Genomic DNA, 24755 nt, shown 5'->3' with positions numbered 1-24755 from the left:
TGAACAGACTTTAATACCTTACTTAAGCTATTCCATAAATCTACTCTCTGTAGCGCACATTTGTTTTGTTGTAGTATAAGCACATTTTTTTGAAGGTTTTCCCAGTAGTTAATTTTGTTTTGCTTTATAAATTGTTTGTAAAAGTTTTGAATTACACAAAATCTCCAAATTTGAATACTTTAGAGTTTAAAAACAGTGGATTTGAATGGTCTCTGAAAATCAGAATAGTGGGGAATTCTAATTACTCTTTTTCTGTAAACTGAAAACTATATCTAAATTGCTCTTGTAGCCTCAACTCCTTAGCTGACATATGGTGGTGCAAGTGTGTATTACAGAATACACAAGGAGTTATAGACCAACAGGTATTTTGATTTCTCCATTATAGAAAAGCTCCTGGCCATCTTGGATTGTGTTAGCAATATGAAGTTTCCAGCAGACGGCATGATCGAGTTATGATTCAAAATTTGTGCCCAGGTTTTTAATAGATTCTTAGCTATTCTAATATTAAATGTGTTTATTAGCATTAAGCCCCATACAGCATCAGTCTGAGTGTATTTCATAAATGTTTCATTTAGTAATTCAAGTCAACAAAATAAACTTTATTCTAATATTCCAATTTATCAAAAGTAAATGTAAAAATGTCCCATGAAAAATATATCATGGGACATTTCTGCTTATATATGCAAGAATGCTAAAAACAAACACTGAAGATCTGATATAAAAGACCTTTATTAAAAGACTAAACATTACATTACGCTGACAAGATATGATTATTACAAAAGTAAAAACATGGCTGGTTGTCAGTCCAGACTTAGAGCACAGTGATACGATGTTCAGTGGTTCAATACCAGAAGGTCCAAACCTGTTGGGAAAAACTGTTCCCTTCAATAAATTACATCTGTTAGTTGGTCATGATAGGAAGTTTATACAAAAATAACCAAAGCTGACTTACAGTGTAATGCAATTCAGACTTTTAATGCAGGTTCAGAGTGGGGACACTTTACCTCAACCGTGATTGGAGAACAAAGACTTGCACATAAGAATGTCAGAAATTTGACTGTTAAGATCGTTTACACTGGAAAACTCTACAGTGATAAACTACATTGTTATCAAAGCTACAGCTGTGCACGCTTATGTCACAAATGTTTTACCATGGTAACCTCTGGGAACTGGAGTAGCCCATTACCATCATCTATACTCACTTCAAACTAAGTTTAAGTAAGAGATACTTCATGAGGTCAAAGGATTTTCCTCTGGATAGAGTTTATTGCGAATAAACTTTCACTCTCCTCTATTTACTTTTCACAGGAAGTAAACTATGTACAATTCATGAAAATCTGAGGAGAAGATGGAGGAATTTCAGTACCCGTGTAGCGCAGTGTCTTCAACATATTCTTCGTATCGACAAAAATAACCAACATGCTAGGCTCTGTTGAATCTTTCCAGGCAGGAACGATATCAGTGCAGCTTGGAAGTAAAAAGGAACAAACCACCGTTTTGACATTTATCTTTCCAAACACATTATGAACTCAAATATTTTTGCAGAAATCGCTGGATTGAAACGTGGAGGACAGATTGACCGAGCGGAGCCACTACCACCGGCTCATTGCTTTACAGCCTGCTCTGCAGCAATGGGAGACCTGAGCTGCCGTAGTCACAAAGCACACAGACGAGCTGCTCTTGTAACGTTAGCATTGGAAATGATTAAATAATGTTTACAATTCGACATGCAAGAGTTTTTAGAAGTGAGGCGAGGGGGGAGTACCGGTCGGTTGTGCATCTTCTGTCCTTCGGTAATGAGCCTGGATCAAATTTTGGCAGGTTAGGGCAAAGCAAAAAAATAAATAACATTGGGGGTGAAAAAAAAAAGAAAAAAGAGATGAACCAGTAGGTACATACCATCTCTGCATAAAACACTCAAAGACAGACAAATCAGCTGGAGAAACAGATATTTCTTCCGAAACACTCAATGTTTTGTGTCCAAAGTGGAGACAGAGCCTGTCCAGAATCAGCTTCAGCTGTCTCATTAGTGGAGGTGGGTGTGTTACGCCTCCACGCCGACTAGCTCAGGAGGCATCGGAGACTTTGGATGTTTGCTTTCGAAGTGCTGCTTGAAGGTTTTAGGGTCGGGCATTTGTGTCTGATAAAAAAAATAGAAAAAAGAAGAGAAATTGGAATATGAAAATAGACGTTAACAACTGCAAGTACAGAAAAGATTCTTCCTACAAACAAGAGGACTGTGTCAAATGCATACAGTAACAAGGAAATGAAAAAAAAACTAATGTTAATTTTTTCCAAATAATATAATGAATAATCAAACCAAACAGGCAGGAAGTCAAGTTGAAAATGTCAACGTTTGGTTAGATTGTTGTCACAATAAGGAAAGAAATACCACAGTCTACCCAGTTTCCACTTCAAATTAAAATTCAAAACAGGCAATTATTATTTTCACATTTTAGGTGCTGATTTAAAGCTTTGGACTAGAAATACATGCTATTTATTTTTTTAAAATAAAGAAGGATGTTTAAAGGTTCTTTCTAGGGCTCAAACGATTAGTCCGAATAATCATCGATGAATCAATTGTTGGAATAATAGTCAACTAATTTAGAAATCGATAAATCGTTAATGGGAGCATACAGACTCAAAAAAAAAGGTTAGTTGCTGAAAGAACAACACGCTCAGAGCAGTAATTAAACCAAAACTGTACAAAAATCTATACATTTTGCATTCTAGACATAAAAAAAAATAACCATCGACAGTAAAAAATGTTCTGCCTAAACCTCCTCAAGTGGGAGTTTTAGCTTCAAATTCTGTAACACAAAAAAAGCCAAACAAAACCAAACCAAACCTCTACTAATCACCTTTTGCTATCCAATTATTAATTGGTTAGTTCAAAAATAAGCAACAGAGCAGTTGCACACTGTATGGAAGTTCTGTCAGACAGAAAGACTGAATTTTTCCTGTAGATGTTATGATTATTTTGTTAGCTGCATGCTTTGCAACAAATGATCAAGCACACGCTAAAATGAAATGTTATTGCATTTAGGCAAAAAAAAAAAAAAAAAAAAAACTCATTTGAAAAAGAGAATTGATTTGTTTGTTTGCTTTTTTAATGTTGTATAAAAAGGATTTAATGAAAACTCTGCAGAATTGGACAATTTTTTGTACCCGATCAATCAATCGCCAGAATAGATTAATCGCTAAGTAAAATAGTCAATTATTGCAGCCTTAATTCTTTCCAAATTGAACATTCATAGGCACCAGATCTGATGAGAGGAATTCCGTCTGATGATGCAGGACACAGTAAAATCTGCTGAAATGTTTCATTTGAAATTTTGTTTGTTTTCTTCTTCTCCATCTTTCTGTCTATTCTCCAAGTCAACCTTCCAGTCTGGTGGAGGCAGTAATGCACTTAAATTAGTTTGCCAACAGTCAATAAAATCAAAAGAAGAAGAACGTGGGTTGAACACATACAAGCCACACTTTTCAGATTTTTCAAAACCATTTACCATATTTCTTCCACTTTTAAAATTTGCACTACCGTGTGACGACTGTCCGTCGTGTGAAATCCCAATTCAATACAGCTTGTGATGCAACGTGACGCGGGTACAAACACTTCTGTAAACCATCGATGGTTTGGGTAATGCTTAGCAGGGAGTGCATTTTTAATAACTGAGACTCTCCTGTTCTCTTTTTAAAAGCAATTTAAACACAAAAGCATAGCCTGTGTCCAGATTGATGCATATAATTTACATACCCGGCATACACTGCAGGTGTACACCAAGGCAGCTTTGGCTGCTGCCTTCTGGTCATGACCTTTGCTCTTCTTTATTTCCGCCTGCTTTTTGGCATTTTTCTGCTGGGACTGAAACTTCTGGTGCCCACGGGCCATATCTGATGTTACACCTGAAGGAATCAGACAGGAGGCAGAAAATGTCAGTGTGTGAGGGAGGATGGGTGGATGGAGAAGGTGGTGACAAAACAAACTATGAAAGCAGGAAGTCCATTTAAAAAAAAAACAAAAACGTCCAATGATATTGATGTGTTTTAAAATGTTCAGAGCAACATTAAGTGTGAAATATCTCTCAAAACTGGGTTAATTGACTCTTTTTAGGTCACAAGCAAAAAAGCAATTAACTTGGAAATTTCCCCAAAGAAAATTAAACAGCAGACGTCTATAAATTTACCGGAACTGGGTCAGTTTTAGTGGCCCTGCTTCAGAGGGGAAACGATAAATGTATATAATTTTACCATCAGCAGTCCAAACAACACAGCAGTATTTCTAAGCCTGTACAGTACGTGCCGTGGACGGAGTGACGTAAGGCTAGCATTGTAGCTTAACCGCTCATTGCAAGCGTTGAGTTAAGAGCAGTTATAAACGATAACACTGACAGAGACGGTGGAAAACGGATATCACATTTTGGTAAATATACACAAGATGGACATGAATGAAACCCTAATGTCATTTTAAACTAGCTCGAACATACACATTTTATCAGCCGGTTGCAATTTCATACTAGCAGGAGTAAAACGTAGAAATGTACAGAAGATGCTAAATGTCGGTTGTTAACTTACGTAAACACAGCATCTGTAAATGGCTTACCAATCACAAAAATGTTATTATTCACAACAGCCACAAAAATGAAATTTAACAAACGCCAGCTTCCTCTGAAGCATCCGTCGATTTCGAACGGTTTGCATACAAAATGCTCTAATGCGCATGCCCAAGCCGTCCACCGTGCTGCCTTCAGGGTCGTTCCTAAGCGCTGGAAAGAAAATCGAGTTTTCAGGTTTCAGTTTTGTACTGATATGGATATAGTGAATTTTTTTTATTAACACATTAATAATATTAATAATAATAATATATATATAATATGTTTTATATATATATATATATATATATATATAAAGGTTATTAAAGTTTACAAAATAACAACATTTTCTCAGCTCATATATATAAACACGTCCGACCTAATCTTGTAAGATTAAATGCTCGCCAGTAGATGTCAGGATACAGCTTAAAAACTCACTTTACAGGATCAACGTTATTTGAAGAATTGACTCATCAGTTTACACTAGTAGCATGTTTGAGATTCGTATGAAGACATTTAAAGCGAATGTAATTCTTCTTGTCATTTCATTGCACGTGAAATAGCAGAAATATACCACAAAACGAGACAGAGTCTCTGGGATTTATAAAAATAGATAGACAATTGAAAACAAAAGCAGATAAAAGGACAGGTCTAATATATAAAACAAGTAAGGTAATGGAAAGAACAGTAAAAGGACATAAACTCTAACAGTTTAGCATTTTCGCAGCTTGTGGCAGAAAGCTGTAGACGGCAGTGTTTCAAATAAATGTTCAGAGCCATGTTCATGCAGTGGCTCTGGAACAGATCCTAGGGACCAGGGATCTTCTCAGATCCCCTCACCATCCTCTGCCCTCTTGTCTGTATAATTTGTAAATATATATGCAATGTTATGGCAACAGTACGGTTTCAGAACCTTTTATTCTTTTATGGAAATTATATCTCAATTTGCAGTGAAAGACATGAAAGTTTTCATATTTTTTGAAAACATATATATATATATAGTATATAGTGTATATTCTTGTGTATACAGAATACACAAGAATATTTAGAATATATATATATATATATATATATAGTATATAGTGTATATTCTTGTGTATACAGAATACACAAGAATATTTAGAATACATACAAAATACTGCAGACAATGCAACAATGCTATTTGATGTTATTTGCACCAACACACCCAAAGTTATATAAAAATAAAATTAGTACAAATCCCTCAACGGAGGGAATTAATCCAGAATTAAAACGTATTCCCTGTAAACCAGCAGGTTTCTATTGTTTTTTGAGTTATTTCCCTGAGCCACATAAATAATAAACGTGCAGTCCACATCGCTTCCCTGTCCTTTTAAGTCCACCCTCTCGTCTGTGAATCCACCAATAGGAACAAGAATGCACCACCTGTGTGGAGTCGTTTGACCAATCAGCAAAGCCGCCCCCTTTTCCTCATTCGTCCTGCCTCTTTAGGTGCTGCATTGAACACCTTTATCCCTCGCCACTAAATATAAACACTGTCCAGTTATACCCAAGTTTCTTCTTAATGAAGTCAGTTTGATGTTTTGTTGGTTTTTTAACTTGACAGTAGTAAGATGGACATTGGATCACGGTGTAGCTGGTAAGATTACCTACTCTTCTGTTGGCTGTTTTCATCGAGAGCCTCCTCAGAGACAGCCTCAGGGGCCCAGGCTGCTGAAGTTTGAAGAGCCCCAAACAGAGTGACCCGATCCAACTCGAAAGGCCGGTTTCTGGCGCCAGTCCAAAGAAATTACTACAGAGTGCAACATGGACCTGGATAGGTAAGACAAAGCCATTAATGTTACTTCTCCCTTTTTCTTTTTTTTTTTTACACGCTGGTTTGAAATTCATGCGTAGTACTAACAAAACCCCATCAATATTTAGATAATTAAGCACAACTAGAACCTGGCTTAATGTTTAAGCGCAACATAAACATACTAGAAGATGTGTTGGTTGCTACAGCTGTTTCTGATTCTAAATGATAGCATATTCTCAAATGAAGATGTTTTATGGTTATCTTTTGAGTATTGTATGTGTGTGTGTGACAAAAAATATGATTTACATTCATAGTTTGTGTTCTGAGCCCATCTGAAACGAAACCTGTTCACCCAAACAGACAGAAGTCTGGTGAGAAACAGCCTGAGGCAATGCTGCTGGCTCCACAGACTGTTGTACTGTGTTGACTGATTGACTTTGATCTGACACCCAACGCTCTCCGTCTCTTCCCACTTTCCCATCGCCTCGACAGCAAACGGCTGGTGGTGGTGGTGCCAAATGAAATGTCGGTGGCCCCCCGCAGAGTGTTCAGCAGCGAGGATGAGGCGTGGAAGAACTACCTGGAAAACCCGCTGATCGCCGCCACCAAGGCCATGATGAGCATCAATGGAGATGAGGACAGCGTGGCAGCTCTGGGGCTGCTGTATGACTACTACAAGGTCAGAGGCTTTGCACGCGAAATAATGGGGGGGGGCGAAAAAGTGCATTTTTGATAATTAATTGACATTTAAGGGATGAAAAAGATGTACTTTTGACAGAGAGAGTGCAAAGATTTTGCAAGATCCAATTGGGAGAAGTTACTTTAGTGTCCCATCTACTGGGAATTCATGATCTCCACTAATGGACGTTTGTGTAGTATCAAAAATGTCTTGTTTGCTCCAGAGATTCCTTCAGTTGCACAACTAGCTAGATTCCTGAATAAATGTGCCAGAAATCTAAACGCTAAAGAAGAGTTCACTCTTATCTTACACATGGACAACACTTCTAAAGTCTAAAGTTGGTGAAAGGCTGAATGTCAAACATTGACAGGTAAATCTTTCAGAATTCTTGTTTCAATATTATGTGACTGCATCTTTCCGGACTTTTCCCGTGTTTTATTTTGAAAATCCCTGAGCGATTTAACCTTATGTGCTGTCCATGTGTAAAGTAATGGGTAACTTTTACACAACACATAAATTCTGATCAATTTACAGAGTTTCCATTTAAATTCTTGTGTGCTTTCTGTTTTATTTTGACATTGGGAGTGTTTCATGTCTCAAATGTTAAATAATGACTGAAACTATCAAACTACAGCAAGCCTCAGATGGTGGAGACTCTTTTATTATTATTATTATTATTATTATTTGGAGGTCATGGATTTTTGCTACACAAATTGTACCAAAAATCCCTACTCTAATTTAGCAAGAGTATGGAATATAAAAAATCTAGACACATCCTGTTAAAACGCCAGGTTGGCATCTCAAAACAGTTGTGACCAAAATGATTCCTTTCTATCTGTATATACATACATTATTTCCATCCACCCATCCATATTCTTGACACCCTTGTCCCTAGTGGGGTCAGGAGGGCTGCTGGTGCCTATCTCCAGCTAACGTTCCGGGCGAGAGACGGGGTCACCCTGGACAGGTCGCCAGTCTGTCGCAGGGCAACACAGAGACACACAGGACAAACAACCATTCACACACACTCTTACCTAGGGAGAATTTGGAGAGACCAATTTACCTAACAGTCTTCCTCCCACAGTCCAAAAAACATGACTGTTAGGTAAACATACAAATATATATTATTTCTTTCTTTTCTTTTCTCTTTTAATGTTAACTATAACCTGCAGGAACCAACAGGAAAAACAAACTGAAATCCTGAGAGCAAAATAAAACACTAAAACAAGGTGTCTGCATAAATGTTCACACTCTGGGGCACAGACCACATGTAGACAGATATCTTCAAAAAAACAAATACATTTTTTATGCTTTTTGGCCTTTCATCCACACAGAAACTCAATTACTTATAAAAAACTAAACCCAACCAAAGGGGGTTTTACAGCTGAAGAAAAACAAACAAGCGCAAAGCCTGATTTACTTCACTGTAGTATGTTTATCACTTTTCTCCAGACTAATTTGTATTTGACAATGCAGTCCCTCTAATTTGTCATTAAAATTGAACTAGAACAGTCAGATGTTTTTTTGCTGTCATCAGAGGTATTTTAAATGTGGCAGGTGTGTTTGCACTCCTATTTACTGTGTGTGTGGTGACTAATTCTCAACACAATTGATTGGGTTTTCACCGATTGCAGTTTTCTTTACCGATCTTTAAAAAGCCTGACCTGCTGATTCCGATTTAGACCGCTATCGAATTTTATTTTGTCTTTGTCTGGAGTGTTGCTAAATGTAGCCTAAAAGTTGCTGGGCTGGTAACAGTGTGGTGACTAGAAGTGAAAGTGAAGTGAAAAAAGGTCAGAAATGATCTCTTACTTTTTTTTTTTAATATCACAATAATCTGTCATTTTAACAAGAATGGCTTTAGATATGCAGCATACGTCTTTTTTTCCCCCCTTCTGTCCTGTGTGGGGCTTGGTAATGACTTCAGGTTTTAGTTCTTATCTTTTCCGTTGCCTTAAATCCGTTCAGGTTCCTAGAGAGAGAAAGCGCTCGTCCGGCGGTGTCCCGCCCCCGGATCCCTCCAGCGCCTACGGTGGCCCGGACGTCCTGGATCACCACAGCCAGGCTCTGAGATCCATGCCGGTGAACCTCTCCCTGAACGGCTCCGCGGCGGAACACCACGGCTCCAAGCGTGCCGCTGCCGCCGTTGCCTCGGATACCAGAGGAGGAGACGGCAGAGGCGGCGGCTGTGCGCCTCTCGCCCTGGTGAAAACGGAGAGCCAGGCGTCCACTCCAGTTTTAAGCTCTCACCCGGAGGAACCCAGAGAGCAGCTGAGGATGCTTTATGAGCGGAGCTGCTACGACTTATCGCTCTCTGGGTACCAAAGGGACGAGCAGAGCAGCCCTCCGGACAGCACGTATGAGGAACGGCTGGGGGAAGAGGTCAGGTGCCGCTTCCTGCATACGAGTTCCGTGTTCCCCGACTTCTGCTCTACTTTTTGTTTTTTTTCAAAACACACTTGTTTTTTTTGTTTGTTACAGATTTATCACAGAAGTCGATCTTCACGAGTCGACGCGTCCCTCCATCAACTACCAATGTAAGACTTTGTGATCACACAAAACCTTCTGGTACTAAAGGCTTAAATGAATCAACCTGTCAGAAAGGCCTGTCACCATGACAACAATTACTGGGTGGTAAATGCCCCAGAAATTATTGCGATAAACGATAATATTGTTTTTTTTTTTTTTGAGACTGTTTCAAGTAATACATTAGCGACACAATAATGCAAGTTTAGTTTCTCAAACTTACATTTTGTAAAGAACACTAAACACTGGAACTGGAAGATATATTTTTTAAATATCCAAAATGAAACATGACAACCAAAAACAATAAATAAAATGTGAATTAAAAACACAAGTTAAACCATGAATAAAAGGAATTATGAAGTCTCTGCAAACAAAATTTCCCTTCAGAAAATATTCATCCTCACAATGGAAATGATCAAGCTAATTATAATTCATTACGAGATGAATTAATTAATTAATTGCTTATTTTGACCGATTTACTGTCAGTATCATTTCCAGTTTGGTTTCAGGACGTGAAAGAAAACCTCATCCAGTACAAGGTTTCTAATATTCTTTGCTTCCTAAACAGGTTAGACTGCTTAAATCTACAAACAGTGTTTGTTCTAGAGCCGAGGGAACCGCTGGATCACCTGCGATCTGTAACTGTTTTTATCTTTTCAAATTCAAATTCAAATTTACGTTATTAATCCCAAAGGCAAATGAAATGAATTCCATTTTTTTTCAAGGAACAAATGGATAGAAAGCCTTTTCATGTCCTTCATTGTTGGAAGAGTTTTAGAAATGTCAGTAAAGAGGTAAAAAAAAAAAAATTGGGAAACTAAATTTGCAGGCGTATCTCAAATAGTGGTAAAATAAAAGTTTTAGTGAGCGACTTTGCGTATTTCTTTTTCAGAGATGAGAATGGTTTTCTGTTCGCTCTGACTGGTTGGTCTCCAGTCGCCCGGAGAATCCAACAGGTTTTTTTTTTTCCTTTTCTTTATTTCCAGTGATTTCCTGTTTTCATCTCCAATAATCAGTTCTGACCAGCTTCCCCTGTCTCCACTGGAGAAAAGTGCCGCTGCAGCATGATGCTGCCGCCGCCGGGGAGTGGAGAGGGGATGAAAGGATTAATCTTGATGACATAATCGTAATCGATTCATTGTTACCTGGAGAATACAGACTAAAAAAAATGATAATTTGCTGAAAGAACAGCAGAGTCAGAGCAGTATTTAAGTTAAAATTGTACAAAAAATATTCGCATTCTACATTTAAGAGCTACAAAAAACCCTTTCACTGTAAAAAAAAAAGTTAATGTTCTCCTCAAGTGGGAGCTTTAGCTTCAAATTCTGTTTAAAATAAATTCTCTTATTAACCACCTTTTGCTGTCAAAATATGAATCTGTTCATCCAAACCATAAACACCAGATCAGCTCTTCACTTGTTGATGTTAGAAAGATGTTTTTAGCTGCAAGTTCATCCTTTGCTACAAATGATCAAGCACTCATTAAAGAAAAGCTGCATTATTGCATGTATTCAAAATCGAATTTTGAATAATTTGATTCAAAAAGTGAATCGAATTATTTGTTTATTTGTGTCTTTTTAATGTTGTCTGAAAAAGACTTAAGTGGCTAAATGAAAAATCTGCCGAATGTGTCAATTTTTAAAATCAAATTAATTAATTATAATAATAGATGACTAAATTTCTAGTTAGTTGCAGCCCTTAGTAGTAATGTTTTAGAAGTTATCTCTTTATCTTAGTGTTTTAGCTGCAGATTTTCATCCTTTGCTACAAACGACCCAGGCGTCACTAACGGAATACTGTTGTTGCATTTTAGGCAATAAAATCTTTATTTTCTCATTTTTAGAAAAGGAATTGAATTGTTTATTTACATCTATCGGTGGTTTTCTAACACTGTATAAAAAGGCTTGAGTGGTTAAATGAAAAATCTCCAGAATGCTTTTTTTTTTTCTCCCGATTAATCGTGAGAATAATTGATAGAATAACCGATTGCTAAACTAATCGTCGGCTCCAGCCTTAGAATGGAATACAAACCACATGATTTGAATTATTAGTAAAAACCTTTCCACATGTTCACTGCCTTGACCTGTTCTTTGCATGAAAACCTGTGGGCATATTATTACATGACAGTTTAAGGATTTGACAACTCGATGTCTTGCAGTGACTGCTTCACCTACAGCCTGGAGGCCAACATGTCTCTGCGGCCGCGCCAAGGAGAGGGCCCCATGGCCTACCTGAACCGCGGCCAGTTCTACGCCTTGTCTCTGTCCGACAGCGGCTACAGGTCGGCCCACTGTCAGCCCAGGGGCCCGGCGTCCAGCGGCGAGCGGCGCGCCTCTCTGAGAGGCTCCGACCTGCAGCGGGACACCGTGGTGCAGGTGAGGGATCCTCGGAGTTCCGGCTAAGAGCTCGACGCGCTCGGCCCTCGTAACGCTGCGTGACTGTGTTTGGTCACGCAGAGTGTGATCATGGTGGTGTTTGGGGAAGACAAGTCCAGAGACGACCAGCTAAAGAACTGGAAGTACTGGCATTCCAGACAACATACTGCAAAGCAAAGGGTACTGGATATTGGTAAGAGGATTTTTTTTTAATATATATACAGTATGTATATATAATTTTATTTTATTGTTTTACACAAATTAGCATTAACTGTTACTCTCAGGAACTGCTAACTTCCCCCCCCTACTCTACAAGAAAAACAAGGTGGGAGCAGGCGGCACACCTGACAGAGAATCCTTCCACCTGCTGTGCTGTAAAACCGGATCAGATTTGAATAACAGTTGATGTTCGATTCCCACAGGAGTCATGTGAACAGACAGCCAGTGGGGCTGCGATTTGCATAGACGTTACGGAGAAATGAGTGCAGGCCTGGATTGCGGCCATATCCTGTATGATCATTCAAGAGGCAGGCCTCAACCTGCGGCCCAAAAGCTCAGGAATGAACCAGATCTGTCATCCACTAGTGGCTGTTTCTGTGCGGGGCAAGTTCACGCCACTAACGCTGCTGGCATGGACTTGCTGTACAGTGGGTAAGAGAGTGGAAGTGAATGCGTGACCGGGGTGTGCTGGGATGATTTTTTATTCTTTTTTTTTCTTAGTTGGAAGTCGGATTAAGAAGCGAAAATATTTGCGCATCAGATGTTGATTTACTCAGAGACTCTGCGTGTAAGATAAGGGGATAAGAGGAGGGGAAAAAGTTGTTGAACTCATAAACACGGCAGATTGTTTCGGCGGACTGCTAAACGACCCGCAGAGTTTAGGAAAGTTCAGAAGGTTCGTTTATTCAAATAGATTAATAAACTTCATACTTTACTATACAAAAATATTAAGACCCGATATATTTGGATTATTTTGTCTGTCGAACTGGTGAAATTGAAAGTTTCAGGTGAAACAACTTGTTTGTGATGTGTGGAATTTTGAAAAATAAAATAGGGATCCGGGAAATACTACAGTTGAATCCATGATGTCACCACCATATTGTTTCACTGATGGAATGAAGTGTTGACATTACAGTGCTGTATGACTTAATCTTCCCATTGACCCACAAAACTATTTGAAATGTTCCAGTTAATTAGTTTAACTTTAAACGAGCTGTAAAATAGGATTTTCTCCTCCTTAACTATTCACTGTCGCTAACATGGCTGGTATTGGTCTGGTAAGTAAGTTTGATATCGTCAACTGATATTAATTTCCATCCTGTTGCTGTTTGGTTTTCGGGGATTGGTCATTTGGGTGTTTGTTTGGTCATGTGACTGTGGCGTGTTTAACTGCAGCAGTGTCAGTGTGTTGGTGATTTTACAGTGTTGAAAGGGTAGGAAAATATATCGATATCTAAATGTAACTATATCTCTCTGTGTTTGTGTACATGTGTAAATCCTTCTCTCTCTATATATATATATAAATATCAAGATATAACTCCGTTATCGGTCATAACAGCAATATTAATATTGTATATTGGTATCGACTCAAATTTGTCCATTATTGCATCCCTAGTGTCTAGTACAGGTTTTTGGATACAACATCCCAAAAATAAGGTTTTAAATCCTAATCTTTTTCGACTTTAAAGTTATTTTAGAATATATTCCCCTCGTTGTGATTTTGAGATTGCATTGACATATTAAAAATGATGACAGATGGACGTCTGCCCCGGAGCTCCACCCTGTCTGAAACGGTTCTCTTGTGTTTTCTGTCTTTGCATCCAGCCGACTACAAGGAGAGCTTCAGCACCATTGGAAACATGGAGGAAATCGCCTACAACGCCGTGTCTTTCACCTGGGACGTGAGCGAAGAAGCCAAGGTAAAGAGCCGACAGCAGCAGAGGCATGCTGGGATTTGAGGTTTTCAGAACCCGGCCGATTGCCGCGACGACACGCAGTCCAATATGTCCGTCTGTCAGATCTCGCATGAATTAGGGATCCATTTTCACTTCCATTCATTAAACTATTCCACGTTGAGCTTATTGTTGAGCATGTAAAAGCAAAAAAATAAAATAAAATGAATAGTTTCACTTGGATGAAGACAGAAGCCATATTTGCAGGCAGTCTGCGGCCAGCAGCAGTGACCCCGTCCTCTCGCACTCGGTGTCCGAGCGTCACGCTTTAAACGGCTGTACAGAAACACAGACTGGTAATTGCGGCTTTGCAGGTTTGACTGTAAATATTTACTGTTTGCCACACGCCTTCACTGCGCTCTGCTGGGTTTTCGGCAGGTTTCCGCTGCAGCGCTCCCCTCATGTGTTCACTGTACCGCGTTCCTCTACTGCTCGGTGAACATGATTGCTCAAGTGGTTCCATCTGAACCAGGATAGTTTAATTATCAGCATTTTTTAAAATTTATATTATAGCTGAAAAAAAATGATTGTGAGGTACAGCTGAAACCAGAAGTTTAGATACCCTGAATAACAAGACACACACACACCCCGCCCCCACAAACACACACAGTTTTTTTTCCTCACTAGACTAAACTTCTCTTGTTTTAAATCGGTTAGAATTACCAGAATTATTTATATTTGCTAAATGCCACAATAATGAAAAAAGGGTATGCCAGAGATTTATTTATTAATGTTTTCAAAATCAGTATTTTCTAGCATTGCTGTTGAATAATATGGATTTGGCTCAAACCTTCCTGTGTTAATTTACAAACTGCGATGTGTTTTTGTTTCTGTTTCTTTGGAGTAATGGCTTCTTCGCTGCTGAGCGGCCTTTCTGCCTGTGCTGCTGCAGAAAACGTTTCACTGTGGATGCTGTGGATGACTTTTATTTTGGGGTGGATTTGCACATTTTGGACCAGAACCCGTTCATCTCTGGAACACAGAATCCGTGTCCTTTCTGTGCTGCGTGTAATGTTTGAACGTGTGAATGCGGCTCCTTCAAGCATCGGTAAATTGTTCCCAGGATGCATCAGACTAGTGCAGCTCATCAATTCTCTTCCTGACATCTTGGCTGATTTCTTTTGACTTTCCCATCGTGTGAACCGTTGAAGCGGTGTGTTCCAGGTATGTTCCAGGTATGTTCCAGGTGTGTTCCAGGTGTGGCCACCGTGTGTGGCTTTGGATGTGGCCTCACTTTCTTTATTGCGATGAAGGCTGTGAAATTCACCATGACGACTGTGTTAGGATGGAATGAGTTAGTGCTCTGTGATTTCATCTTTGTATTTATTTATTTTTCTCCCCTCCAGGAGGTCATTTATGGGCTCTAGTGTCCCTTATATTAAAGTAGGCTGACAGGAAAGGGGGAAGGAGAGGAGGAAGACATGCGGCAAAAGTTGCCGGGTCCGGGAATCGAACCCGCGACGGCCGCGTCGAGGACTCAAGGCCTCCAAATGCGGGTCGCGCTAACCCCTACGCCACCACAGCACGCCAATCTTTGTATTTTTTTTATTCCTTATTTTTTGAATAATATTAAATAATTAAAACATGCATTTTGACATCTTTTAGCTTATGATTTATCTTTTAAACGCTTTGCTGTGGCAATTGGAGCAAAATTAATTTCCAGTTGCTCAAAGCATTTATTTCACCCGTGTTATTACTCAGTGCCACTGCCAGTAAATGTCATTATTATATCAGTAAATAACATCCTAGGACTTTAGTGCTTCTACTTCTGTATGCTTGCGTTTTTAATCTTTCTACTCAAAATGAAGTCTTCAAATTTTTAACACATTAGATCAACATTATTTGTCTTTGTTTTTCCACAGCCCTGCCATGCCCATCCTTCCCTGGGTTTTGACTAGACCTTGTCTGTGTAAATCTGCTGCAGTTGCTTCATCTTCAGATTTCACTTTACAAACATTGCTGATTTCTGATGTAGGTTTTTGGGATCATTATTTGGCACGAATCTGTTTTTTTCTATTTTTATTTGTCACAGTCTGTCGTTGCCTGGCAACAAGCCGCTCCATCCTCATTGCTAGCTGGTCTTCCAGCAGCATGTTTGTGTTTGCTTTGTGGCTGGCGGAGCGGCGGACTGCCGCTTCACGGCGTCCTCTTCAACATTCTGCTTTGTACGAGGGCATATGAGCGCCCTCACACAAACACAGCAACCCTCCTGCAGTCAGACACAAACACACACACCCCACCACACATACACCCCCCCACTGATGCTGGCAGTGGCTCATGTGGCGCTGGCGGAGGAACTGCAAAATGGCTCGGGTCGGTGGAGGTGGGAATCGGCGGAGCTGCGTAGGAGGCCCATTTGCGCTTTAGGCTTTCAGAGGAATCAGCCCTCACCTCTGCAGGTTGGGGCACGACGCTGTTGACGCGGCGCAGTGGGAAAGTAATCGCTGAGTCGCGGTGGGAGCTCACGTAACCGTTATCCGTCTCCGCCGACCTGTTTGCTCAAGCCGCCCATCCCGTTTTACCGGAAAAATCTACAGGTGTTTGTGTTTGGTTTATGCGATTTGGCATCAGCCATGAGAATATGTTCCTCCATGTAGCTAAATTTGTGAGACGGCCGCGTGGAGGAGTGTTTACACTGTACTCTGCCGGGGCCGCTCTGTGATTGTTCTTTTTTCTTTTAGGGTGTGGTTTGAGTTTTAGAAGTTGAACCAACATGTCGATTTTATTTGAAGTCTTTGAAATTAAGGCTTTTTCTTTACGCCTCCCTCCACCTCCCCAAAATGTGAGATTTATGAGAAGTGGGGCTTGTCTGAATGGCTCTGTGAACTGTTTCATTTCACTTAATGGCACTGTGACCTTCTGTCATCACTGTACACTAAATCACTCACAGACTCACAAGAGAACAACCGATTTATTTGTCGATGACTAACAGAAAAAACAAAAAACCCTCTGCTTTTATCAATAAAATATAACTTTGTTTCTATAACTGCCAGCAGGGTATCGGTTAAAAACCCAATTCTAACAGTAATTTCTCTCTTTAGTTGTTTGCTTAGCTGTTGAATTTTTGGAACTAGTTTATTTACAACATTGCTTCATCATGTGGAAGTTTGAAGACATTTGGTTCTTCACAACTCTTTTCAAATCCAGACACAATTTGAGATCTGGGTTTTGACTAGACCTTGATTTCTTTTTAAAATAATTTTGTCGTTGTTTTCAGCCATTCTATTATAGTAATTATCCTGCTGATGTGCCAGTTTTGTGGCTTTGCTCTAATTTGACCAGAGAATACAAACTTTCTAGCTTCTCGTGGAACATTTTTCTTTCCAGTCATCAAACCTGTCGATGCTCACACACACACCTCACAATCAACCTTTCACACACGCTTTACCGCTCTCTTCTATTTCGTTAAGTCCGATGTAAGCCGTGTACACATTACAAGACTTTGATATTTAAAAAAAAATCATTAGAAGTTTACGTGAACAGACTGTTCTTGCTTCACGACTTGAGAAAAGCCCCCCAACCAAAACAAGGTTCTCACACATGTAACGACTGCACCTGCTGCTGGACCGCAGACCGCCGCAGTTTTCAGATTCTCTTCAGGTCAGTTTGGAGGCGGTAGTGGGAGTCAGCCTCAGGAATTTGATTTGGTCTCCAATAACATGATGGAGCTTAAGAACTGCAAGAAAAATAAAATGGTGGAATCTGCCTGACTATGGGTGTGCCAAGCGTTTGGCATCACACTCAAAGAAACATGAGGTTGCAATTGCTGCCTAGGTGGATCAACAAATTATTAAGCAAAGGCTAAATGTTATGTCTTGGTTTTCTATTATTAATAAATCTGCAAAACACTCAAAAACCTTTTTTTTTCTGCCTTACCGTAATAGGGCATTTGAGTGTAGAATTTTGAATAGTGAAATTAATTGGATACAATTTGGAATAATGTAGCAAAACGTAACAAAATATGGAAAAAGTGCAGCGATGTGTAAACTTTCTGGATGATATGACTGTAATAAGGGATCTGCCTCATCCTTCAAACTGACTTTGTTTTTTTTTTAGATTTTATTCATAAGACTGATAAATCCTAAACTCATGAACTCTACCACTATAATGTAGTTTATGGTAGCTGTCAGATTGGCTACTCTGGGACCTCATCTTAAGCCAATATGACTTCTTGGGGCTTTTAGCAGTTTCTCCAAACAATGCTGCAGAGAACGTTCTGGAACATTCACTCTGGAAGGCCGGCAGCCACGTTAGCTTAATGATGGTTAGCAACAGCTGCTTCTCTAATGGCATTGCAGAAGTCTTCACATGTTGGGGGTTATGTTAACACTCACCTAGCAACTGTCAAAACTTCACTCTTTTTAAATTGGAGGCGGTCTGTGGATTGTACAACGGCACCTAGCCGTCTGCTGCGTTACCTTTTAAATTCAAGGGAAGGGTGTTAGCGCAGTCACGGGGAACAACTGTGATAGACTAGCGGTCACGGAAACGTGTTTCCCCCCATGACCCCCTTTCTCTGTACTTGGCAGAATAACTTTATTAAGAGGGAGCGACCCAAGCAGCCTACACAGTCCCTACACCGGTGGAACAGATGAATGTTTCTTTCTTTCCTTCTTTGGGAGGAAGAAAGAAACTCCTGTCACATCCCACTCATCCTGCTGGCTCTCCAACATGTCCAGACACGGACCCTGGATTTCTTCTCACTTTCCTTTTCTTTTTACCTGCACACCAACTATAAACAGAGAGGTGTTTACCGAGAGAGCTCAAAGTGCCATGGCATTGCCAACCAGGTGGTTTTTATCTGATCAAGTGTGGGGAAGCGGTACTTAAGGGAGGACTAAGACTGTGATGGCACATGTTGGCAGGCTTTAAGGCCAACATGTAAGGAGTTGCAGGTGTGAGTCAGATGTGGTAAAGGTTGGTCAGATGAGGCATTCTTGGAAGAGAGGAGTCTTTGGTACATTCTTGATGGGAGCGAGACCGCCGTTGTGGTGATTGCAGAACCAGGGCTTCTCGTTTTGCTGAGGTGGCATTGACGACGTGGGAATTGAGAACCGGTTCTCAGTCATCTCACCACGATAAAGAACGATTAAAAAAAAAAATCCTCCTTAAAACTTAAACGCACCGTTTGAAGAAGAAGAAAAACAGTCTACATACTGCTTTCCATGTTAACTCGGTTTACAGAGGAAAAGCGTTACTCCCTGAGGAAAGAGCCCAGAAGGAACGATCTGATCTGAATGTATTTTGACAGGCATCAAGGCCAGCAAATCATCTGGGTTTGCATGATGAGCTGCTATACCCAGAACAAGCACCAGGGGGCATAACTGGAAGGATCTTGATTGAGCTGCAGTTTCTGAGCCATTCCTGAAAAAAGTTGAGTGAAAATCATCAGCTGATGTGTTGCAGACAAAACAGGGAAGTCAAATAAAAGCCACATACTGGTGGTTGTATTATAAAACATGAACACAGGTCACATGCGTTCCTGGTGTAAATATCTGAGGGCTGCAAAATCACCAATTTGGCTCCAGTTTTGGCAGGTTCCTCTGGGTCCCTGAGGTGGACGAATAGGTGAAGCCACTAGGTTGTGCAGTTCATCAGTCTTACCTTCAGGAAGTTGATCTTAACAGAGAGGGGTTAGTACTTTCAAAATAGAAGTCTACCTAAAACAAACTTCTTATCAACCAGGGTCTTGTGTCCTTCACCCCAGTGTGAGAGATGTTCATCTCTCCGTCCTTCTATCAGTGTAACCTGCTTTTAAACAACAGCTGTGAACATCTGTAGAGCTGTTGTTTAGGCCTGAAAGTAGAGGCTGTGATAGGATCTGGGTTTACTCGGGAGCAGTTGTGACAGTAATCAGGTATGTCCATCATAAACATCGGGAAGTGTCAAGATCATCTTTTCAGATGATCTAGTTTAAATAAACACAGTTCTGACTCGGGCCGCACAATCACCACTGGAATTATGTTGCAGAGAAAACATCAGGTTGAAGGCTGAAATATGCAAAATTGGAGAGTAGTAGGAGAATGTAGCATAATGAGGAAAAGTGGTCAGTCTTTCCTTCAGTCTATAGCAGCATACGTCTATAAGCTTTATCAAAAAAGGAAGGTTTTAAGCCCGGTTGTAGAAGTAGACCGGGTCTCTGCCTCATGGACTAAAACTGGGAGTCAGAACTAAAGGATCCGTCTCCCATTCTACCTTTAGAAGCTCTAGGAACCAGCATAAACCGGCAGTATGAGAGCAAAGTGCTCTGTTAGGAACATACAATCACATCTCTGATTGTATGATGGAGGTGATTAAGGGCTTTACATGCAAGAAGGAGGATCATGGATTGAAGCCAAAACAGGAAAAAATATCATCTCTCTTTAATTTATCAGAACTCTTCCTGTACTATGAGGAGTTTTACAAGAAAATACTTCAAGTGTCACTGCACTTCACCTGTCCACCTTCAGCAGCAGCTCAACGGTCTGATCATGGTTTAAAGTCTGACGTAGTTTTTTTTCCTTCTGTCTTTCCGTCCTCCAGGTCTTTATCTCTGTCAACTGTCTGAGCACAGACTTCTCGTCTCAGAAGGGAGTGAAGGGCATGCCTCTGATCATCCAGATCGACACCTACAGCTACAACAGCTGCAGCAGCCGGCCCGTCCACAGGGCCTTCGCTCAGATCAAGGTCTTCTGTGACAAGGTGAGGGAAGGTCAAAGGCAACGGGAGCCGTCTGCTCAGCGTGGCTGACTGGACCCGGGTGGATCCGTTCTTTTAATTGCCGTGTCCCCTCTGCCCCCCTCCTCCCCGTCCCCCCACTGCAGGGAGCTGAGAGGAAGCTGCGCGACGAGGAGAAGAAGCAACTAAGGAGGAAGATAAAAGGTGATGCATGTTGTTTTGTCCATTCTACACATTAAAATGTCCAACTTAAGCTAATTTGATGTAAAATGATATTAGCAAACATTTTCTTGTATAGAAGCAAATGTTTGAACTATACTTTAAAGGGGCAGTATTACCTATAAACCGACTTTTTTGAGCTTTACGTCATGTTGTAATTTTATCCCCTCATCAAAAACATGCTTCGATTCTTTCCTGCATGTTTGAGAAATCCTTTAATCTCCATGGCAACCATTCAGCTGTGCAAAACGCTGAACGGCGTCTCGAAGGCGGTGCAGCTCCTCCTCTGAGCTTGTGCCTCACAGAGCAGCACTTCCCCAGGATTCCTCCACTCAGATCCTTCAGACTAGTCAGCAGCAATTAGCAAACACCTGTTGGAACTGCGAATCTGCTGAGCTCATTGTAGACAGAAACAGGAATGTGACTCCAAGGTCTGAACCTGGCAGGTTTTATGATCAGCATCGCTAAAGGGTTACAAATGTGCAACGTAAACCGTCTTCACTGTTGAAAGAAACGGTGGTTTTCTCTTAAATAGCAGTCGATGATCCTTCAGCATTGGATGCTTCTCAGTGCAATGCTGGTAAAAAATATCTAAGGTTGAATAGAGCGACCATGTGACCACTTCGTCAAGGCAGAGTTTAAGAAAGACTGAACAAGAATTTTTAAAGAGACAGAGACCCAATTTCAAGGAGTTAAATTACAAAGTCAAAAATGTTTTAAGTCACATAGCATTTTTATAACAACTGAAGGTAACAGTTACTTGTTCAATGTGTCTGAAAAACACATTCCCGCCCCTTTAAGAGTTTGCTTAAAAACAGATGCTGAGCTCTCTCTCTCTCTTAATTAGGAAAGAACAGCAGCTTGGGGCCGAGCTCCCCCATCAGGAGGGCTGAAAGCACGCTGTTCAAAAGCATACTGGACCTGGACTCCCAGCCGGTCCTGTTCATCCCTGATGTCCACTTCGGGAACCTGCAGAGAGCGGGGCAGGTGAGGATCCAGTCGACTTGCTGACACATCCGCCGTGACGCTCGCCGCCTCCGGCCGGCCGAGCGCTTCTCACTTCTTTCTGACGCTTCCTGCAGGTGTTTGCCGTCAACACTGATGAGGTTCTTGTGGAGAGGTGAGCATCTCTGGTTCTGTTAGAAGTCCTGCTTGCTGCAGCTCAGTACGACACAGAGGGTTTGTGTTCCGACGGTTAAGATGCGTTGTCCTTAAACGTGGCGCGACAGGAGAGACTTTGGAAACAAAACATTTGTCTGAGTTCCAAATGATTGATTGTCAAATCAAGTGTTAACGTCTGTTCATGTGTCCATCAGAGGGCTGCCTAAGAAGACCATGTCAAGTCAGGAAGAGATCTGCCCACCGCAGCCCAAGAAGTCCAGAGTGGAGCCTGAACGGAGAGGTGAATTTTTCTAATCCCAGTCAGATTCTTGTTTTCGTTTCCAAATATCGATTATAGTTTATTCCATTTTTAAAATGTTATGCTTTGCTCATGCGGTTCTAGTTCTGCTGTATGTGAGGAAGGAGTGTGATGAGGTGTTTGATGCCTTAATGCTGCACGCCCCAACCCTCGGCGCGCTGATGGAGGCGGTGAGTGATCGGCCTTCTGATGTTCAATGGTTGAAATGTGGAAGGCTTCGTCTGGACCTGGAATACTTTTCACATTTTTTTATTTTTTTACTTTATCTTCACAGATTTCTGAGAAATACACATTGCCTGTTGAGAAGATCGCCAAAGTTTATCAGAAAAGCAAAAAAGGGTGAGAAAGCTCACAGACACAAGACGTCCGACTGATGATGTGGATAACCACAGGGAAGGAAGTCCCAGCTTTCGCTTTGAAAGCAAAACGCATACTAATGCAAAATAATATACACTTAAGGTTTCGAAAGGTTGCTTTTCTTCCACCAAAAGAATTAATATAACATTGAGGAAAACATAATTGCTGTGCTTATACAAACAAATGATTGCCATTGTAGTGGAGAATGTAAATGAAAGTGTGATTTCAAGTATGCAACAAACTAAAATGTTGCTAAAAATGGTCAATAAAGATGCATTAACATGATGTAACAGCATAATAAAGGGCTATTGCAGCATAATATCCAAAAGTCTTAATGTAGTTGTGTAGGATGAAAGTTGGATCCGTAAGCTTATGCCTTGGGTATTACTAATATTTCAATGAAACTACATCATTTAGGACATTTCTATTCTAATTTGTAGGAAAACTGGTGTTTACAAAGTGAAGTCAAACTAACAGAACACCACAGCAGTCTTTATTATTAAAGTGCTAGAAATGACAACGTGTCTACGTATGCTAACATTCAGAACTTAAAGTTGTAACTTTTTAAGTCATATTTGGATAAATGGCTAATTGAAATTAAAAGTAACAGTTACTTATTTTATTCCTTGTCTTTTTGCTAAATGATGTAATTTGATCAACAAAATGAAAGCTATTACTTGATTTCCCAAAATCTGCAGTTTGCTAATTGTTGTGCTAACTACAGTTAGCAACACAAATCCGTAGCAATGACTTCCTCTGTATCTTACATGCCTATGTACTGTAGCAACATGTTCATTAGAGATATGTGTATGTGTCGTGGAAAAAATTATAATACTGATTTTATAATATACAAAGTGAGGGAAGGGCAAATAAATAGGTTTTTACTGCAGCTATCACTGCCATTTATTTGGCAGCCATATTGAATGTTAGCTCTCCAAGTCAGAATTTCAACTTCTGGGGTTTTTACTTGGATTATGTGACTTGGGACTTGGAAATTCTGACTTCAGAGTACAAATGTAGCACACCATTACATCTGTGTTTCTAACAGCCACTACCGATGCATGTTAGCATGCTACGTTTTGCTAATTTGTCCTAAAAATGTGGACTTATGTGGACATATCTTGTTTTGTGTGAGGATTAAAAACTAAATGGCTACCATATTATGTAAGGTTTTAAAATTAATTCCAAGCTGGGCAAAAACATTTTGATAAAGTCAATATCTATATAACGGCATAACCACCCTGGCTCTGTATTCTTTAGTCTCTTCTGTTTTTAACAGCATTCCCTGTTTTTATGAACCACAGGGTCCTGGTGAACATGGACAACAACATCATCCAGCACTACTCCAACGAGGACACCTTCATCCTCGCCTTGGAGAGCTCAGCCGACTCGTTTCACGTCACCCTGTCAGAAATATGACCTCCGTCAGCCTCAGCGCCGGATTCAGTCATTACTTTATGCGGACAGAGAAGATGCCTGCTGAGTGAGGCAACAGAACTGGGTAGACACTCACAAGCATCTCAAGTAACCGTTAAGAATGGCACCAAGCAGGGTTCCCTGAACGCCACGCGGCAGTCTTAGAAAGGCAGCCTGGTCGCTTTCTGAACTGTTTTTTTTATACCGTTGGAGCTGATAATATTGCAGATCTACATAAAGCAACATGCTGGTTTGCTGAGGTTCCACAGGATGAACACTAAATACCAATGAGGTCTGCTGTTGGCGCCTCGTCTGCTTCCTGACTCGGCCAAAAGTTGTGCAGGTTGGTGTATTGTATGATCTAGCATAGCATTATTCATGGTTCTATGTTTACAGCTCTACACGATGCCTCTAGAAAGTAGTTCCTATGTTTTTGCTTGTTTTCTTTTTACTCTGAATTCCTATTTTTTTTGGTGTCAAAAGTTTGCATGTGAGTTGCAAATAGATGTTCTCTGAGAATTTTAAAATGACATGATAGCAGTATAGTGCTTTTTTTCTGGGTTCTTTCCAACATTATTTATGATATTTGCTCCAAACTGAAGAGGTTTATACAACTTTCTGAGATTTCAGCTCAGAGCTTTACTTTCCTCTATTTTTAACCATACTGAAAATGATATTGAGTGTCAACTTCCGTATCATTCTGTCTTTGGCACCATGATGTACAGTCTTATTCATGAATCATTAAATATAGTTTTATACGCAGAACTCTGTGTGTCTCCGTTTGGTTG

The 24755-nt window shown here is 40.3% G+C and overlaps 2 protein-coding genes across 3 annotated transcripts; one reads left to right on the top strand and one right to left on the bottom strand.

The window, feature by feature from the left end:
* Positions 1-711: 711 nt before the first annotated feature.
* On the bottom strand, positions 712-4748 carry LOC114145606 (zinc finger protein 706). Of its 2 annotated transcripts, none has more exons than XM_028019253.1 (3): positions 4604-4748; positions 3758-3906; positions 712-2140 (listed from the first exon to the last, which is right to left on the bottom strand). In XM_028019253.1, exons 2-3 carry the CDS (start codon positions 3890-3892, stop codon positions 2045-2047), a joined length of 231 nt encoding a protein of 76 aa, XP_027875054.1. In that variant the 5' UTR covers positions 3893-3906; positions 4604-4748; the 3' UTR covers positions 712-2044. The 2 variants fall into 2 exon arrangements, with proteins under 2 accessions (XP_027875054.1, XP_027875053.1); XM_028019252.1 differs by having other exon boundaries at positions 4576-4729.
* A 1309-nt stretch (positions 4749-6057) lies between these two features.
* LOC114144337 (grainyhead-like protein 2 homolog) lies at positions 6058-24732 on the top strand. Its single transcript, XM_028017044.1, has 15 exons — positions 6058-6391; positions 6859-7045; positions 9014-9427; positions 9527-9582; positions 11730-11946; positions 12028-12139; positions 13771-13865; positions 20421-20579; positions 20702-20759; positions 21622-21761; positions 21857-21894; positions 22091-22176; positions 22279-22364; positions 22469-22533; positions 23856-24732. Exons 1-15 carry the CDS (start codon positions 6378-6380, stop codon positions 23968-23970), a joined length of 1842 nt encoding a protein of 613 aa, XP_027872845.1. The 5' UTR covers positions 6058-6377; the 3' UTR covers positions 23971-24732.
* The last annotated feature ends 23 nt before the right edge of the window (positions 24733-24755 follow it).

This window comes from Xiphophorus couchianus, chromosome 5 (genome assembly GCF_001444195.1).
Source record: "Xiphophorus couchianus chromosome 5, X_couchianus-1.0, whole genome shotgun sequence".
In the NCBI taxonomy this organism is placed as follows: Eukaryota; Metazoa; Chordata; class Actinopteri; order Cyprinodontiformes; family Poeciliidae; genus Xiphophorus; species Xiphophorus couchianus.
The sequence above is the reverse complement of the archived record's forward strand: the minus strand, read 5'-3'. Positions and strand labels throughout refer to the sequence as shown.